The 16,769-nt window shown below is 36.3% G+C and overlaps 1 protein-coding gene and 1 long non-coding RNA gene across 4 annotated transcripts in view; one reads left to right on the top strand and one right to left on the bottom strand.

The window, feature by feature from the left end:
• The window catches only part of RXFP1 (relaxin family peptide receptor 1), a 68,656-nt gene that overhangs the window by 27,965 nt on the left and 23,922 nt on the right, over nucleotides 1-16,769 (top strand). Inside the window, exons 3-8 of the mRNA XM_059374561.1 lie at nucleotides 2,092-2,197; nucleotides 6,987-7,058; nucleotides 10,241-10,312; nucleotides 14,238-14,309; nucleotides 14,396-14,467; nucleotides 15,054-15,128. Of these exons, the coding sequence (XP_059230544.1) occupies nucleotides 2,092-2,197; nucleotides 6,987-7,058; nucleotides 10,241-10,312; nucleotides 14,238-14,309; nucleotides 14,396-14,467; nucleotides 15,054-15,128 (469 nt within the window). The remainder of the gene's footprint in view (nucleotides 1-2,091; nucleotides 2,198-6,986; nucleotides 7,059-10,240; nucleotides 10,313-14,237; nucleotides 14,310-14,395; nucleotides 14,468-15,053; nucleotides 15,129-16,769) is intronic.
• LOC132000793 (uncharacterized) lies at nucleotides 4,062-16,300 on the bottom strand. 3 transcript variants are annotated; one of them, XR_009399458.1, is made up of 5 exons: nucleotides 16,177-16,300; nucleotides 6,976-7,056; nucleotides 6,027-6,108; nucleotides 4,887-5,025; nucleotides 4,062-4,223 (listed from the first exon to the last, which is right to left on the bottom strand). It is a non-coding gene; the product is annotated as an uncharacterized LOC132000793 (long non-coding RNA). The 3 variants fall into 3 exon arrangements; XR_009399459.1 differs by lacking the exon at nucleotides 16,177-16,300 and adding an exon at nucleotides 9,825-9,889; XR_009399460.1 differs by lacking the exon at nucleotides 16,177-16,300 and adding an exon at nucleotides 7,541-7,611.

Here is a 16,769-nt window from a genome sequence, read left to right as displayed (position 1 = left end):
CACCTCTCAAGAACAATATCTTGGAAAATATATCTATCATTAACCAATGTATTATTAAAGTTTAAACTTGAGGGATATGGAAAGGACAAAGATTTAGAATTGTTTGTTTACTCAACCATTATTTCATCACTCAGAGGCTACCGGCATTAACTTGTTGGTGCATTATTAATCTTTTTTATTTTAACATTGTTGAAATTTCCTGTACAAAGCATTTTTATCATATTTTCACTTAGCATTTTAGCATAATCAGGTATCCATGCTGTTACAAGCTGTTTTTGAAAATACTATATAATATATTTTTAAGTGAAATAATGTGCTTAATCATTCTTTTGATGTTGGATATTTAGGTGTTATTTTTTCATTTTTCCTTATTACAGGTAACCCTTGTTAATCAACATATATGAATTATCTTAACTCCGTCAATATAAACAGAAAAAATACATTGGAAGTAGTGTTAATTTCACTACCTCCATTTTTACCCTTCCTAGTCTCATGCTCAAACCCTTCATCCTCTCTCCCAATCCACACCCTTCCTTCCCCACAACACTCAAGTTAGACATGGCTTATAACTGGAGACAGAATCAGTTTTCAGCTTCAGAGATCCATAGCCAAAATGGTTACTTACAACCATAAAACTGTTTAAAAGTTCTTGGCGGAGACTCTGTTTACAAAAAACACAAATCCTAAGTTATGATTTTGATCTCTTATAACCCTGAAAAATAGTCAGGAGAGTTATTTGGGAGGAGAGGAAGAACACCTGTCACCCCATAGCTGAGCAAAGAGATATTTACTAGGTCAAAGTCCCATTTACTACTCAACTGTGCACATTACTAGTCATCCACCAGCTTTGTCATAGAAATCTCTTCTTTGCCATAAGACACTTTTCTGCTCTGTGGAAGCTTGACTGTAAAAATCATATACTAGAAGCCTACCAGCAGAAAATTCTCATAGAAAGTTTTGTTTGTTCCGTGATGTTTTAAAATATTTTGAGTTGGCAATTCTCATTTTTCAAATAGGTAATCATCAACACAACATTGTATTTCTGGCTTCTTTGAGAAAGTTGGTTGACTTGGCTATACATGTTCCTATCCTAATATGGCAACAGGAGAAGCAGGTCCACTGGGACATCTGGATAAGGCCAACACCTGTTTTGCCAGTGCCCTGTAGACATGAGTCGGTAACCTCTGCTATTCAGGTCAGGGTTTTAAAGTAAATGTAGAGGGAAAGCACTTTTCATAACTCTTGTTCACCAACCATTCCCCACAGCAGCAGGAATCACACTCTATTATATGGAATAACAATCTTATTCTACTATTGAGCCATATGAACACATCACACATGCAAGTCTCTAGTAGACTTTAGAACTATGGGATCACATCTTTAAGACTATGACTGCAGCCCCACAAGATGGCCAAAGGCCAACGTCCAATTGTCCCTCTCCCCAACATTAGCAGTGAGAATAGAATGGTTGGCTATGCATAAAAAAAGTTCACTCCCATAAATGACTTTTTAGACATCCTTACATCCCTACATAAGCCAAAAGAAGATCATAAAAAAAAAAAAAAATTCTTTAAAGAACTCCTGAATTTTCCAGGAAAAAACAAAAAAAAGAATTCTACCAACACCATGGTTCATGTTTAGTTCTCTTTCTCACTAGTTAAAAATAACTTAGTCTTCCCTTAAGAGTTTGATTATGCTATTAATACTTTAGTCTTAAATAGCAGCTTTAATATGGACATTAAAGCCCATCATCCGCTATCATATCACCTCTGAACATAACCACTCACCTTAGGTGAGTAAAAGCAGATGACATCAGTCATTTTGCAACAAATGGAAAAGAGTAGTCTGCTATTTACAGAAATGCATGGGCTGGTAAATGTGTCTGTTTTATCTTAATGTTGTAGCATCATTTTAACATTAAATTAAAAGCAAACTTTGTTACCTTAATTTAAAGCATTGCCCATATTGCTTGGGTAAAACATACTTTTGTACTAAATAATTTTCTCATAGCTTTTCATTTCTTTCTTTTCATTACCCTCCTCTTCCTGGTCCCTCACTATCCCCATTCCTTACAACTTCCTTCTTATTCAGTGGTCGGTTCTGTGCCCATGCAATGTCTTTGCCGAGGTTTAGAGGTTGACTGTGATGAGACCAATTTACGAGCTGTTCCATCAGTTTCTTCAAATGTGACTGTAATGTAAGTAGAAAAGAATGGCTTCATCCTGACAGCCAGAATAGCACCTGTAAAACTGTATCATAATTAAGGCCTTGTCATTAGTAATGCATTTTTATTCAAAGATGATGTCATTGTTCTCGGTCAATTATAATGATTGCTGCTATTTATTTTACACTTATTAAATGCTAGGTTCCACTTTAACTTATTCTACATATTAATTTATTTAGTCCCTCATAATAATCCTATGGTGTATTTAGATATATTAACTTATGTAAACCCTCATAATAATCCCATTTAATATTTAGTATTATCATATTTTCTCTAAACAAAAGATGTCGTCATTTGTGTGCTACTAAAAAAAAAAAAGGCTGCCAGTTAAACTATTATATAGAGCTGTCTTATTACAAGAACTGACATTTATTGAAAGAGCTCTTTTAGACTTTGTTGGAAACACTCTTATCGCTAAATAAAAAAAGAAGACAAGTGAAATAAATGGGATAAAATATTCCCAGAACTTACTTCACATTTAAAATCTAACTCTTCTGAATCACATTTGGCTCGGAGATGTTGATGTCTCCCCCCTCACCAATAACTCAAACTTCTGTATGTAAAAGAAACTTATCCTCATAATAAGTGGTTTGTTGATCCAGTACTAATTTGAATTCAGCAAACTTTAGCAACACAGTCACACACATTTGGCTGAAACTTTTCAAAAGAAATCAGTAGAGGGAAGATATTTTAATCTGATGTTTTTGCTGAGTTTTTTGTTTCATCCAGATGTTTTAGTGCCATATGGCTCTGACTTTTGAGTACATGAAGACAGAATAGGAGTAATTCTTAAGTTTACAAATATGGGCAAGTCCTGCCTTTGCCAACGCAAACCACATAACATGGCAACTCATATGCTTGACGTATAAGAAGCAGAGAGAGCTAGAGCTCAGTTTCTGTCAGCCAGGATGCCATTAAATTAACAAAATCTGGGAGGGTTTATTCAATCAATGGTGACCTGCAGAATTTATCCAAATTGGTAATGAGCTAAAAGCATCAAACAGGTTAAACCACAAAGACTTGTTTTCCCCAAAGGAGCTGACAGTCCCGCCTGAACTAAGGCTGGCATTCTAGTCTATCCTCAAGTCACCATAGCTCTTTTTCATACTAATTAGTCTTAATAGAAAACAATAATAATATTTTACTAGAATAAAATAATAATCTGAGGTTCTGTGAAGAGTTTCCATGATTTAAATCATGACTGGCCCTGCTTGGTGAAAAAATTGAGATGATTTCATTCTATTTTCAAGGAGAAACATTTATCGCCCCCACTGTTCATATCATATTACCAGAAAGTCAGTCAAAGAATACCCTGAGGCTGCCAGTCTCATTTTTCCCCTTCCTACAAGTAAGAACTGAATCTGTTCTTCCACAAATTAACTAACCTTTGCATAAGAAAGGAAGAGAGGGAGAGATCTGGAGGAATGGAAGAAGATAGGAAATGACTAACCAGAGAGCACATGTCTTTAAAGAATACCCAAAGGCATTAAAATGTACTGGCTCAGAACATTCATAAATACATTCATAAAGAGGTGTGTGCAGTCCTGTGGGCCACCAGCTTTCAGTCCTTGGTATAGAGAAGAAAACTGGCATGGGATAGCTCCTCATGACGATGGGCTACAGGAAAGCAAGGGAGACGCAAATGCCCAAAATGATTTCAGGCTTTCCTGAGTAATAGCATGCTGGGGGGATGGGGACTTGGTGACAGAAAGTGGGAAAGATTAGGACTCCAATCTTTGATGCCTTTTCCAACTTTGGGTTAACAGATCAGTCAATAGAAATTCTCAACAGGCATTTGGAGATGTAGAAACAAAGCTCAGGAGTCTATGTCTGTAACACTTTATTTTTTGTTAAAAAATAGCAATTTCGTGTGCTTTGGTTTGAGCAGCTTGATTGAAGCTGTCCATTTCTACTTTACTCTGCAGTAAACGTTAACTCCAGCTCAGCATCACAACTCGCCCCAGTCTTCGTTCGATTCCACAGAGAAAGGAACTGTAGGCTTTACAGCAAATACATTAAAAAAGTAAATATCAAATTTTATTACAGAGCTCATTCTGTATTTTGAATTGGAACTCTCATAGGGAAATGCTGGAAATAGACTAAATCATATATAATCATATATAAGTATCAAAGAAACCAATAATCCCAGGAATATTTATTGAAGTGGGAATTTTTAAGACCTTTCACATAAATGCAATTGAACAAAAGAGACAGATAAATATGATGATTTATGTCTTGTTCGAGCTTCCTAAACATTAAGTTTTGACTGTGTGAGTGCTGACTGAAAGATCCTGGAATTTAATCACTAAACTACACAATCTAATTGTAAGAACTTTATCAAAACTATAGCTAACTTTGGCAATAATAATTAAACTAGGTAGTTTCTCTCTTTTGCACACACACACACCACTTTGTAAAGAGTCAGACTTGGAATATTACATTTTAAAACACAAAAATTTATCATATTAAAAAGTTTTTTTGGCTTGTCCTATTCAGTAAGAATAACACTTCCATTTCAACAGGGTATTATGAAAATATGGAGAATGCTATTTGTTAAAATATTTGACATCATTTAGAAAGAAGTCACCTATAAATCCTAGGCACTATCAATAAAAGCCAACTTTCTAAGAAACATAATTTAGGAATCCTTAAATGAGCCTACCTTCCCTCCAGTGTAACCTTTCCACTCATGTGCAATTCGCCTCTTCTTCCTGGATTCTCTCATAGAACCCCACTCGTGTCTCTTTGAAGCACATCATCCTTCCTTGTGCTATAGTGATTGGAGTCTTAATCTTCTCTACCTGAAAAAGAGAAGTGCCAGAAGCTCAATGGAGTTTTTCTATATTTCCTCCAAAGTTCCTAACAGATACCATAAACCCTGAACACTGTTTCTGAAATGAAGTCATATGAAAATAAATAAAAAATAAAACAAGATGATAGCCTTTTTAGCCCTAGGCTATAAAACTAAAGTTATCATCCAAAGAAGCCCTCTATTTATAGATAAAATAGGTTCTTTGTCACCCTAATAGAGTATAAGCTTCTTAAGAGCAGTGACATTATCCCAAAGTACAAATGGAAGGCATTCAACATACATTGAGAAAATGAATGAATGCCTGAATGAATGAACACATTTTTGAAAACACACTAAGCTTTTATCAATAGATTTAAATCAAACTCAAATATTCAACCATTTGTTTTTAAACAACAGAAACATGTACGACAAGATGTAAAGCAGAATTGAAGATCCAAGCCAAGTGAGAAGGATTAGGAGGACAGGAATTCTCATTTAGCTAACATAAGAAATGAAAGAACATTTAGAGATAGCCCGGCAGCTACGAATGATTTCAAGAGAGAGTTCATAGTTAATCAGCCTTTGGCATTCATTCATTAAAAAACCACTAATGACTGTTATGTACAGTCTAGAACTTAAGTTTTCCTTTTTCTTTTCATTACTACCCTCCAAGCTTTTTTAGACATTTTTTTTCTATTTGTCCCCTCCTGTGAAATTTTAATATTATACATATACTCGTCTATATCTGTATGTATACCTGTTCTTCATCCATTTAAAAAGGTAAAATGAGATTTTTTTCCTCCCTCCTTAAAAACCGGTTTTCACACCTCAGAGCAATAACATCCCCATCGATAATACATGGTCTCCTAGACTCTAGAATAATATTTCTCAGATCCCAAAGATGTGTTCTGAGGGAGTCTGAGAAATTATTTTGCTTTAAGAAGTCTTCACTATCAAATTTAAGCAACACTGGTCCAAACCAATATAACAAATAACATTGGTAGTGCCTACTGTATGATGCTGTTGTAGCTGTTGTAACCGAGTCCTTTTTGCCCGTCAAGCATCTCCAAGTGTTTATCCCACAGTGGTCAACCTAGAGACAATGTAACAAGAAACATCTGCTCCATCGTATTATATAAAGACAGTAAGCATCATATTATTATAGGTCATCTAGTAGAAATCGATGTTTTCACAGTTAAAGAGATTGACAAGTAAATATTGTGTATGGTTCTTGCAAGGGACTCCAGCAGCAACAATTTGGGTGTTTGTCCATTTGGTTTGGTTTTTTGCTTCTTTAAGTTTGTTCCTACTGCCTTACACTGTTTTTCTTTAAGACATTAAAGGTTTAGGTCCTTTCCAGTACAACCACAATTATGTGCACCTAGTTTGTGCCAAACTACGTATCAAATTGTGATTCAAGGGGAAATCTTTCTATAAAATTTCCTAGAAATTGAAATGAAATCATTTATTGAATAAAGAGGGTTCAGTTGTACTGACCAATTGACAGTTGCCTTCGTAATTAATTTTAAAAGGAAGTAAAAGTAGTGGAATGTGAGCAATGAAATACTGAAGAATATAAAATTACTTAAGCTCTTATATGTTCTTTACACAGAAAATAGTGTTTTTATTGTCACTTCAAAACCAAGATGGTTTCTAGTGTCTGTTAAATAAAAAGAAAAAAGGAATATGAACTGATAATTATTTTCCCAGTTACATTATTTTGTGTTTTGTTAGAATTACAATGTTGTAGCCTAAATTTAAGACAAATATCTTTAGTAATACAAAACTAACAGTTAGACTTGGTTCAAATAGTACTATGGATATGAGAGTAACACCATGAAATAAAATGTTTCTTGAAAGTTGGTACTACACTAAATCAAGCTTGTAATTATTTATACTGTTCTGTAAACTGTTGTAGTTTAAAAGTAAAGAAAGAAACACTTTAAGAACCACAATTTACATTTATTCCAGGTCGCTTCAGTGGAACTTAATACGAAAGCTTCCTCCTGATGGCTTCAAGAAGTACTATAATCTTCAAAAACTGTAAGAAAAAATTTAATTCCCGTGTTAAAATTAACACACCATTTTGGCCTGTCTTTTCCCACCTCTGCACATAACAACACTATATCACCACTTAAGTCCAATCTGTCCTTGGAAAATTATTTAGCTGTTAGCTAAAGACTACCAGGTAACTGTTTTTTTGAGGAGTTCTAGAAGTCATTCTAGAAAAATCACATTTATTCTCAAAGAAACAGGAGCATGCGAGATATGAGTTCTTCTGGCACACACACTAGCCTGTGAAGAATTTTCTTCCATATGTTTGCAAATTCGTTCTCCACCTAAGAGAGCAAGTCGTGGTGGTTGGAAACCCCAGAGCATGTTGTTTTGGGGACTTAATTCCATTTTCATATCTGCCATGCAGTTTTTTATTTTCGATTCATGTAGTATCTGACATGCTAGATTCCCATCAGTTCAGCATTTTCATGTATACTCCCCAAATCCATAATGGTGCAGTTTGTGCTTACCTGTGATTCAGTCCAACTCTGTGACTATCATACTTGATATGATATCATACTTGAACTGTTCGGTTTAAATATCCTCAGCCTGAATCATGATCTCTAGAAAACATCCGAGAATTCCTAGATTCATTCTCATACCTATGTCTGTTTTAGTTCTGGTCTTACACTGAAGAAACCTCATACATAGTTGTATATGTATCTGTACGTTCTTCTTTAAGATAACAGAAATAGAACAAAATCAGAATAAAAATTAATCTATTCGATGAAATGTACTCAAAACCCAGATAATCTGCAAAAAAAGTATGTTTCATATTTAAAAATAAAAATCTCACTAAAAATGACATTCAAAACTACTGGATGTTTAACAATCGAGAGAAGTGCTTTTCAAAATTAGGCCTTGTGTAAATATTTCAAGAGAATGCTTCTGTATTCTATTTTCTGATTTTTGGAGGCTGAAGAATTTTTCTGATCTGTAGCACCACCTTATGTCCACATGTTTAAAAGGAGTTAGTACTCCAATTTTAAACATCAAAATTCAGGTTTATACAACACAGTAGTTTATCATTTTTACATAATAAACATTGAACTAATTTTTTTAAGATTTTATTTTTAAGTAATCTCTACACAACGTGGGGCTCACACCCACCACCCCAAGATCAAGAGTCATGTGCTCTACTTACTGAGCCAAGCAGGCGTCCCAAATTACTTCTTGAACAGCCAATTTGTTTTAACTAACAGATCAAAATAGCTTAATTACAAAAAAATTCTACTTGATTATTAGAGATATAGCTTTGCTCAACCTTCATGCAATACAGTCTATTAATCATTAATCATGAAAATACTTAGAAACAAATAAATACATGCGTAAGCTTCTCTGCGTATTAGCATTCCCTATTTTGTAATGGAAATCACAGTCAGTACGTTCCGTGAAATTGTTAAGTGCATAGTAAATTTAATAACATTTTTAAAATCAAATTTAGGTTTTCTTACATGTTGGAGAAATGGGGAATCCCCTTGAATCAAAATTTCTAATTAACTAAGAATTTGTTCATACTGAGAGTGCCTGGTTAAGTGTCTGACTCTTTTTTTTTTTTTTTTTAAGATTTTATTTATTTATTTGAGAGAGAGAGCATGAGAGGGGGAAGGGTCAGAGGGAGAAGCAGACTCCCTGCTGAGCAAGGAGCTTGATGCAGGGTTTGATTCTGGGACTCCAGGATCTAGACCTGAGTTGAAGGCAGAGCAGACACTTAACTGATGGAGCCACTCAGGTGCTCTGTGTCCGACTCTTGATTTTGGTTCAAGTCACGATCTCAAGGTTGTGAGCTCAAGCCCAAGCTGGGCTCTGCACTCAGCTGGGAGTCTGCTAAAGATTCTCTCTGTGCTCTCTGTCTGTCTTTCTCTCTAAAATAAACAAATAAATCTCTTTAAAAATGTGTTCATATTGGTTTCTACCTTATTTCTCCTTGTATTTATAAAAATATATATATAAACTTCAGAACTCCCTAAAGGACAATGGTGACCTGTATTCAGTACAAGAAGTCAGGCTTAAAGCCCTTATTTGTCGTTTCCTAAAACTTGGGGCCAGTACATACAGAGGGACAAAGCTTTGCAAGGGTGCATTTGATGCAATTGCTTGGGTTCTGGTATCTGTTTCCTTTGACCTCCAGTTAACCCGAGGCCAATCATCCTGGATGACTAGTTAACTATTTAAGATTGCATTCTTGTCTTGACCTGCAGGTCTAATTTATATTCTTCTAGTCCTGGGTCTTTTTACTTCTTTTTTTTTTTCTTTTGCCATAAATACTCCTTCTAAGCTTCATCAAACACTTTTGGAGCAAGGCTTGGATGGTCAAATTAATAAAATTAAAAGCTAACTTGCTAGGCAGATTTGTGATTAACATGGAATATGATCCAGGACCTTAAAGATGTCACATACTTGTACTTTTGCCAGCGTTATGCTAAATGCCAATCTTTCTATTATAGCAGGAAATGTTAAAAAGTCTGATTTCTGGTCCTGTTGGAGTACTGAGTGCCTTACTATGCCTTAAAGTTTTCCTTAAGGAAGATTCAAATATTATATTTTTAACTCTTACATATTCATCTTTATAACTAGAATTTCTAAGTAAAATTTGCCTAATCATACATGAAGTTAACAGCAAAACAAAATGAGATGAAATCTAGTTTCACTCAATTATCGTTAGGTCTACCTTTTTTTAATTAAAAAGAGAGGCTTAGGGGTAACTGGGTGGCTCAGTCAGTTAAGTGGCTCCCTTCCCTTAGGTTGTGATACCTGGGTCCTGGGATCTAGTCTGGTGTGAGGCTCCCTGCTCAGCGGGGAATCTGTTTCTCCCTCTGCCTGCTGCTCCCTCTGCTTGTGCTCTCTGTGTCAAATAAATAAATAAGATATTTTAAAAAATAAATTCATAAAAAATTAAAAAATAATTAAAATAAATTGTTAAGGTTTATTATGCAATGAATACTGTTATGCTGAAAATTAATTAATTAATCAATTAGTTTTTAAAAAATGTTTATTATGGTAAAACAAGTAGTATGTAAAATGCACCATCTTAACCAATTACAAGGGTGTATTCAGTGATCCATTAAGTCCATTCCTGTTGTGCTAGGAGAACCACCACCCACCCAAAGAGCTCTTTACATCTTGCAAAACTGAAACTGTGTCATTTTTTTTTATAATTATCTTCACAGGTGTCTGCAAAACAACAAGATTAGATCCATACCCATCTATGCATTCCGAGGACTCTACAGTCTTACTAAACTGTAAGTACCTGCGCAATCAGTTCACCAGTCCTGCAGTTTGCCCATTGCTCAGCAGCCCTCCTGCCCACAGCAAGGGAAGGGTGGGCTCAGCCCTGTCCCTGGGGGATTCCAGCTCAGACAGGCCCATGCTTGAGTCCTGACTCCAGTAGTCCTTATTTCTTCACATCTTCATCCATACTTCTTATTGTCTGGGAGTTTGTTGCTTGGGGATTTTTTTAACAGTCATCTTAATGGGTATGAAATGATATTTCATTATAGTTAAAAGAAAAGCTTTTTAAAATTGGCTTTCTGAGCACCTGGGTGGATCAGTTGGTTAAGCAACTGCCTTCGGCTCAGGTCATGATCACGAACTTCCAGGATCGAGTCCCGCATCAGGCTCCCAGCTCCTTGGGGAGTCTGCTTCTCCCTCTGACCTTCTCCTCTCTCATGCTCTCTCTCACTCATTCTCTCTCAAATAAATAAATAAAATCTTAAAAACAAAAAGAAATTTTTTTTAAAAAATGGCTTTCTCAAAGTTCATTTCGTTGAGTTTTACTAAGCAGCTGAATCTAACCTCCTGTAAGAATTAATAACATGGAAATATAACCAAAAATCACTTAAATCAACAACTTCCTGTATTTTTTTTATTTTAATTCTTTTTTTTATTAACATATAATGTATTATTTGTTTCAGGGTACAGGTCTGTGATTCATCAGTCTTACACAATTCACAGCCCTCACCATAGCACATAACCTCCCCAGTGTCCATCACGCAGCCACCCCAGCCCTCCCACCTCCCCTCCCCTCCAGCACCCCTCAGTTTGTTTCCTGAGATTAAGATTCTCTTACGGCTTCTCTCGCTCTTGGGTTTCAAATGAAACAACTTCCTATATTTCCATTTCTGCCCCCCTTGCTTTCTATCTTACACTACCTTTTAAAATCCTTATCCAAGAAACTCATTCCAGCCAGATTCCTAGTTTGTGGCATGAGGGTTTGGGATTGAGGAAAGACTGCCTAATGATTTTACTAGTAAAATGAAAGAAGGGCCATGGAGACTCAAAGTCTTAAAAGTAACCACTTTTGACGAATCCTCTTCCCTTCTATCCCATCCCTGATCTTTAATCTCTTGGCAAATCACCCAAAGTCAATACTGGATCCATTCCCATTAGACTCCCGACTATCTTTCTCTCTAATACCCCACGAATCTGTTTAAAACGTAGTAAACCACATCTGCTTGGTTTAATGTTCAATGGATGTGAACAATAGTCCAGGCTTGGTTTAGAGTTCCACAGATGTGAAGAATAGTATCACAAATTTTAAAGGGTCCGCCATCTCCCTCCATAGTTATTCATAGCACTAGAATATTGTTTGGATATTAAAGATGTCACACACTTCTAGATTATCTGTGATAATCATTAGGTTCCTGCTTTTCATTCATCCATAAATATTCATTAGCCATTGCAGTGTGTAAATTTCTCAGCTAGACACCATGGGGAGGTGGCATAGAAAGATAAGTCAGACAGGCTTCCTTCCAGCAGCTTACACCCTAAAGTTTCAGGCAAAGGGCTATGTTACTGCTAGAGAGAGGCATGCCTCTTGCCCTCTGGAAGCTTATAATCTAGGGTGGGGAAACAAAACCAGTTTTGTGATAAATCAGTTATATGCAAAATAATTAGAAAATTATAAAAGAGGTTACTTAATTAAATCCTAAACCTGTGTTGTTCAGACCAAAACTGCTACTAAATTCACTGAAAGGGGTGTCTGGGCAGCTCAGTCAGTTAAGCATCTGATTCTTCAGATGTTGTTTTGGCAAAGGTCATGATCTCAAGTCATGGGATTGATCCTGGCATCATCAGGCTCTGCACTCAGAGCATAGTCTGCTCGAGATTCTCTCCCTTTCTCTATGCCCCTCCTCCTGATTGTGCATGCACTTGCTCTCTCTCTTTCTCTCTAAAATAAATAAATAAAAGAAAATCTTAAGAAAAAAAGATTCACTGAAATGAGTGACCATTTGGGATCTAGAATAGTGAGGGATGACTCGGGAAAACAGACAGGACTGGGCTAAACAGATGAGTATAAGATGTGGGAGGAGTCAAATGCCTTGTATCTAGGGGATTGCTATTGGCTTTTAAAGGAGACCCCTGAGGCACATGCACCCCAATGCTTATAGCATTACTATTCACAATAGTCAAAATATGGAAAGAGCCCAAATGTCTATCAAAGGATGCGTGGATAAAGAAAATGTTAATACACACACACACACACACACACAATGGGTTATTACTGAACCATCAGAAAGAATGAAATCTTGCCATTTGCAATGACATGGATGAAACTAGAAAGTATTATGCTGAGGGAAATAAGTCAGTCAGAGAAAGAAAAGAACCATGTGATTTCACTCATACATGGAATTTACAAAATAAAACAGATGAACAGAGGAAAAGGGAGGGGAAAATAAAATAAGATAAAACCAGAGAGGGAGGCAAGACACTATACACTATAATACGGGGCATCATATCTTGTTATCCCTAAAAGTCAAACCTGGTAGGGACAGGGGAGACTACCAGCAGGAGGAATTTATAACATGTCAACTCTAAAAATTGTCAGAAAAGAGAGAAATCCATGTGGTCCAAGTATCTGTTGGAAGTAAAATTTCTACTAAAACTTCCATATGAATCGTAGGCAGAGAGGAAAAAGAAGAGAAATCAGAATGGTAAGCATGAACAGAGGTGCTGTTGTCATAAACAATATGTGCTGAGTGTTTATGACATGTGTTGCCTCAAACATTACCACAACCTAATAAAGTAGATACTAATATTACCTCCATGTTAGAGTTGGGAAAACTGAGGCTTTCAGAAGTTAACTGCTTCCTTAAGGTCACACTATTAATAAGTAGCAAAGCCAGGACTTGAACTGACAGCAGAGAGAGCAGCACATTGCTGTGCTCAAGAGACTGAGGTAGAAATAAACATGGCAAAAGGGCAAGAGCAACGTAACAGAACAGAGTTGGTTCGCTCTGCAGTAGGGTTAGAAGTAAAGTTGGGCAGGTAAAGTGGGGTCAAACTCTTTGGTAAGGCATGCAATGTCCCTTTTTTTCTAGAACAGACCCTCGCCTGCCTCCCAGGTTCACTTCCTGTCTCTCTTCCCAGCCCCTTCAGGGGGAGGCTGCACTGAGATACCTGGTGATCTCTTCCCTTGTTACTCTCTCCTTCAGACTTCTTGCTTTTGCATAAGCGATCTCCTCTGCCTATATGAACTCCTACCCAATCTTTGCTTTGCAAATGACATCTTCATCCAAATCTCCATCCATCCTGTTGTGCCCCTTTAGTACAGGCTTCTGTGTCCTGACTCCTCTGTGCCCTGCAGTCCCCACCCCCAATAAAGCTAAGCGCTGTCTGCGCAATGTCAGAACAACCATACCTTGTGCACTTCTCTCTTTTCCCCACATTGCTATAATAACCTGTTCGTATTCTACCTTCCCTCTAGACTCAAAGCGCCTCAAAGAAAGGGATGATACACCTAGCACAGTGCCACAGAGTAGGTGTGCAAAACAATTTGATTAGTAAAGGCATAGGTGAATGAATAGAGTGTGATTGATTGATTGATTGATTGATTATAGGGGAACTAAAACCTACACATGAAAAGGTAAGTGACCAGGTCCTTTTAGAGACCCCAAAGAAGGAAAAAGGTGTGATAAGAATAGCATATAAGAAAATCTAAGATGGATGACTATTGTTTTTCCTTTCCTTATTATAAGATATCAAGAAAGTAACACATTTGGGGCGCCTGGATGGCTCAGTCAGTAGATCATGCAACTCTTGATCTCAGGATTTTAAGTTCAAGTCCCACATTGGGTGTAGATGTTACTGAAAAATAAAATCTTAAAAAAAAAAAAATCAAGAAAAAAGAAGGTAACACATTTCTTGTGGTCATTTCTCTTTTCTCAGGTATCTCAGCCATAACAGAATAACTTTCTTGAAGCCGGGTGTTTTTGAAGATCTCCACAGACTAGAATGGCTGTATGTTTAATTTACATGGCATTTTATAGTAATAGTTTTTATATTCTAAATATATAAATGAATCAATTTTTTCTTCTGGCTGGCAGGATAATTGAAGATAATCACCTCAGTCGAATTTCCCCACTAACATTTTATGGACTAAATTCTCTTATTCTCTTGTAAGTACTAAAAATTAAAGCAAATATTTCAATTGAAGGAAAAGACATGAATAAAAATTCTGCTTTAAGTTTAACAGCATTAAATATGGAATTGTTAAAGCCCCAAAAAGGCCTTTACAACTACAAACCATCTCTTAATCATATTCTAATGGCTATTTTATAGTTTTAATAATCTTATACGGTCTGTCTTCTAGGATATGAGCCCATCAAAACTAAATATAGCCTTACTTCCATATTTTATTGAAATATTCTCAAGTACACAATTACTGCCCATATTAATCTTGGTAAAGAAAAATAACATTAATTGAAAATCAATTTCTTCTCACTACCCACTTTTGATGGGAAGAGGTTTTCCTTCAGTTACTAACTTTGCTGCTTCTTCCATATGACAACTATCATTTGTCGAATTTTACTACTAACAAGCAATCACTTAAATATAACAAGACTTACAGAGAAAAAAAGAGAGAAGACAACTAACACAATAGATTTTTGTGGTTTTATAAAGAATAATGATAATACCATGTTTGACTTAAGACAAGAGAAGAACCAGGAAAATGTGAATTCTTTTCTTCCTTTTCTTTTTCAGAGCGTTGATGAATAATGTCCTCACCCATTTACCAGACAAACCTCTTTGCCAGCACATGCCAAGGCTGCATTGGCTGTAAGTTGATGAACCTTTCTTTAAATAAGTTAACTAACTTTCCTGGTTTTGCCCAGTACACTTTGGATATTAGGTTTTTAAAAATGATATGTTGTTTATGTCATGTCACATTTCCTCAAATTACTTTAGTATGATTTTGTTATTAAACATGCCCATTATCCAAATTAACCCCTCTAGACTCTTGCCTAGATAAAACACCTCACACGCACACACAAAAAATTGGAGACAGGAAGAAGAAAGACAGAAGGGATGTCACAGTAGCTGTAGAACATCTCTTCCTTCCTTCTGTCATCTATTTTCGCCTATTTATTTGGTACAGAAAGACTAAGTCACTTTAGTCTCGTTTCTAAATTCTGCCTAATGAGAATATGATACTTATAATTTATTTTTGAAGTCTAATCACAATAGAATATGTCTCATGGAAATGTTTACACAGTAACTTTGCTTATGGTAATAAGTATCATTCTACCTGTTCAGAACTCAATTACCCAGTAAATTTGCCTACTTAACCTGCAGGTAAAAAATGAAGAAACAAGTAACCAAAATAACTATTTATAAGTTCAGTAAACCACATGTACAGTATTATATGAAAACTTTCTCTTTCATTTTGTAGGAAATTCTCAGAAGCTTTTTTTGTTGCTTGATTTCTAAGCTCACAGCAGAGTGTAAGAACCAGATTAAAAGTTGAGGGGAAAAGGACACCTGGGTGACTCAGTTAAGCATCTGCCTTTGGCTCAGGTCCTGATCCCAGAGTCCTGAGGTAGTGTCCCACATTGGGCTCCTTCCTCAGCGGGGATCCTGCTTCTCCCTCTGCCCACTGCTCCCCCTGCTTGTACTCTCTCTCTCTGTCCTCCACTCAGGTCATGATCTTAGGGTTCTGGGATTGAGCCCTGCATCAGGCTCTCTGCTCAGCAGGGAGCCTGCTTCCCCACTCTCTCTGCCTGCCTCTCTGCCTACTTGTGATCTCTGTCTGTCAAACAAATAAGTAAAATCTTTACAAAAATAAAAAATAAAAAGTAAATTTTAAAAAATTAGAGTGAAGGGATACCTGGGTGGCTCAGTTGGTTAAGCAGCTGCCTTCGGCTCAGGTCATGATCCCAGTGTCCTGGGATCGAGTCCCGCATCGGGCTCCTTGATCGGCAGGGAGCCTGCTTCTCCCTCTGCCTCTGCCTGCCATTCTGTCTGCCTGTGCTCGCTCTCTCCCCCTCTCTCTCTGATAAATAAATAAAATCTTTAAAAAAAATAAATAAATAAAAATAAAAATAAAAAATTAGAGTGAAAAGATAAGTTCAAAACATTAGTGTGAAGTGACAACAATCGACCTGATAATAAAGCAGGAGTGGGAAGTGCTATAAAAAGCAGACATAATAACTCAAAACACACTAGTTTGGAACCATTTAGAAGAAGACAAACATCCCCAGAATCATTACTGAGTCCAAAGGGCATTTTGGTATGACAGCATAGTACACTCCCTTGTTGACAAGGTAAAGTATTCAAAAAAAGGGTATTTAAGTTCAATATTCTTTGTTGTAGTTAAATTTTATTTCAAATGAAGACATTAAACAGCTATTACATGCTCAGTAATCCAAGCGTAGTAATAAAGCAAAATTGATTGATATTTACATAAGTAAATTAGCAATT

Source organism: Mustela nigripes, chromosome 1, assembly GCF_022355385.1.
Source record: "Mustela nigripes isolate SB6536 chromosome 1, MUSNIG.SB6536, whole genome shotgun sequence".
In the NCBI taxonomy this organism is placed as follows: Eukaryota; Metazoa; Chordata; class Mammalia; order Carnivora; family Mustelidae; genus Mustela; species Mustela nigripes.
Note: the sequence above shows the minus strand (reverse complement) of the source record. Positions and strands in the feature narration are given on the sequence as shown.